The 2,021-nt window shown below is 39.2% G+C and overlaps 1 protein-coding gene across 15 annotated transcripts in view; it reads right to left on the reverse strand.

Moving 5' to 3' along the window:
* Rbm26 (RNA binding motif protein 26) overlaps positions 1 to 1,149 on the reverse strand; it is a 58,566-nt gene extending 57,417 nt beyond the window's left edge. For 11 of the 15 annotated variants that reach the window (XM_026788432.1, XM_026788431.1, XM_013353115.2 and 8 more), the window contains exon 1: positions 1,032 to 1,123. In XM_026788432.1, the coding sequence (XP_026644233.1) occupies positions 1,032 to 1,108 (77 nt within the window). In that variant the 5' untranslated portion in view covers positions 1,109 to 1,123. Of the gene's footprint in view, positions 1 to 1,031 lie in introns of all 15 variants that reach the window. The other 4 variants (XM_026788428.1, XM_026788427.1, XM_026788423.1 and 1 more) reach the window with 3 other exon arrangements.
* Between the last annotated feature and the right edge of the window lie 872 nt (positions 1,150 to 2,021).

Genomic DNA, 2,021 nt, shown 5'->3' on the forward strand with positions numbered 1-2,021 from the left:
GGCAGGTGGATCTCTGTGAGTTCGAGACCAGCCTGGTCTACAAGAACTAGTTCCAGGACAGGCTCCAAAACCACAGAGAAACCCTGTCTCGAAAATCCAAAAAAAAAAAAAAAAGAAAATCAGAGGGCAAAGCTAGTATGGCTAATCAGCCATAGAGGCCAGGAAGTGGTGGAACACACCTTTACTCCCAGGACCCACAAGACAGGCAGACAGGTCTCTGTAGTTCAAAGCTACCCTGGGCTACACAAAATTGAATCTGTCTAAAAGAGAAACAGCTCACACAAAGGTGATCACACTTGGGATCACACACCTTTAATCCCAGCACTAGGGAGGTAGAGACAGGCTTGATGTGAATGGGTGGAGAGGACAGGAACTCAGTGTGGTATGAAGTCTGAGGATTCATGGAGAGAGGATCTCACCCTTTCTGTCTGAAGATTTGGTAGAGATAAAAGGTTTCTCTAGTGATTGGCTGCTTTGTTTTTCTGATCTTTAGCTTGAGCCCCAATATCTGTCTCTGGGTTTTTATTATTCGTGCTACAACTCTATGCTTTAACTGTTAGAACTCCAAGGAGCTTAAGTGTTCTACCAGTATCATTATTTAAAAAACTAACATTAGCATAAATACTTTTAAGTAATTAAGAGGAAGACTTCTTTGATGTAGTAATTGTAAATCCAAAGGTAGTACTGGCTTTACATGTATCTGGCTTAAGAGATGTTCAGAACACCAGGACTGACAGACAGCCTCAGTGGAAATTAAATATTGTATTTTAAAAAACTGAGTAACAGTGTTTCATATTTTTTGTAAATATTTTATAAAGGCTTGACTTAACAGAACACAGGCTGATTCATTTCTTACTGTACAGTGATTAACTTAAAAAAAAACTTAAGGAATTGTCTGATTTTTCTTAAAACATTATTCACCTGCTATGGCTTAGGTGTCTCTACAAAAAGGGAAAATTAATCCGCACTGTGAGGTATTATGATGTGGAACCAGGTGGGCCTTTAAGAAGTAATTAGGATTAGATGAGTACCTTAAAGTGGGGCCCACACAATTGCAAAAGAGGCTTTTTGTCCTATGGCAGGATAGCACATCATGGTGAGACCACATGGCAAAACAGGAAGTGCCCACTTACTTCATGGCTGAGAAGTGAACAAGAAAGAAGAAAAGGAATTGAGTTCCCACTATCCCCTTAGAGTTCACAGCTATAGTGACCTAAAGACATCCCACTAAAAAGCAATCTTAATTAATCTGAAGCAAGCCAAATGTTTCAGAAAACAAGTCAATATCTAGATGTCAATTATATTTCTAAATACTAATAACAGTTGCAAAGTGAAATTTTTAAATGCTAGTTATAAGACATGGGAGAAAAAAAATCTAATCTTTGTAAGACCTCACCAGCGAAAACTATAAAATATTGTTTATATGTAAGTAAAATATTTCAGAAAGGTGCACTAAGAAATCTCAAACTGATTTTACCGTTTACAAACAGAAACCAAATTAAAAATAAGCTTTTTCTTGGTACAAAAATAATTATTTGAACACTGTCCTGGCTAGTTTTACGTTAACTTGACACAAGCTAGTCATATCAAGGGGGGAACCTCAACTGTGAAACTGGGTGAAAGCAGTCCAGCCTGGAGGGCATTTTCTTAATTAATGAATAATGGAGGAGGGCCAAATCCACGGTAGGCAGGGACTTCCCAGGGCTGGTAGTCCTGGGTTCTATAAGACAGCACACAAGCCAGTAAGCAGCACTCCGCCATGGGCTCTGAATCAGCTCCTGCTTCCAGGTTCCCACCTGGTTGGCTTCCCTCATGGTGACTGTAATCCAGGATATGTAAGCCATATAAACTCTCTCCTCCTCAAGCTGCCTTTGGTCATGACTGTTCATCACAGCAATAGTAGCCCTAACTAAAACATATACTAAAAATATGTTTTCTCACAAAAATAAGGTAGTGAGAAGTAATAAATCCGGTAAGAAAGGCTTACCACCACCTCCTTCATCTCATTCATTCTCTCTGGA

The sequence above is a fragment of the Microtus ochrogaster genome, unplaced genomic scaffold (assembly GCF_000317375.1).
Source record: "Microtus ochrogaster isolate Prairie Vole_2 unplaced genomic scaffold, MicOch1.0 UNK2, whole genome shotgun sequence".
Lineage (NCBI taxonomy): Eukaryota > Metazoa > Chordata > Mammalia > Rodentia > Cricetidae > Microtus > Microtus ochrogaster.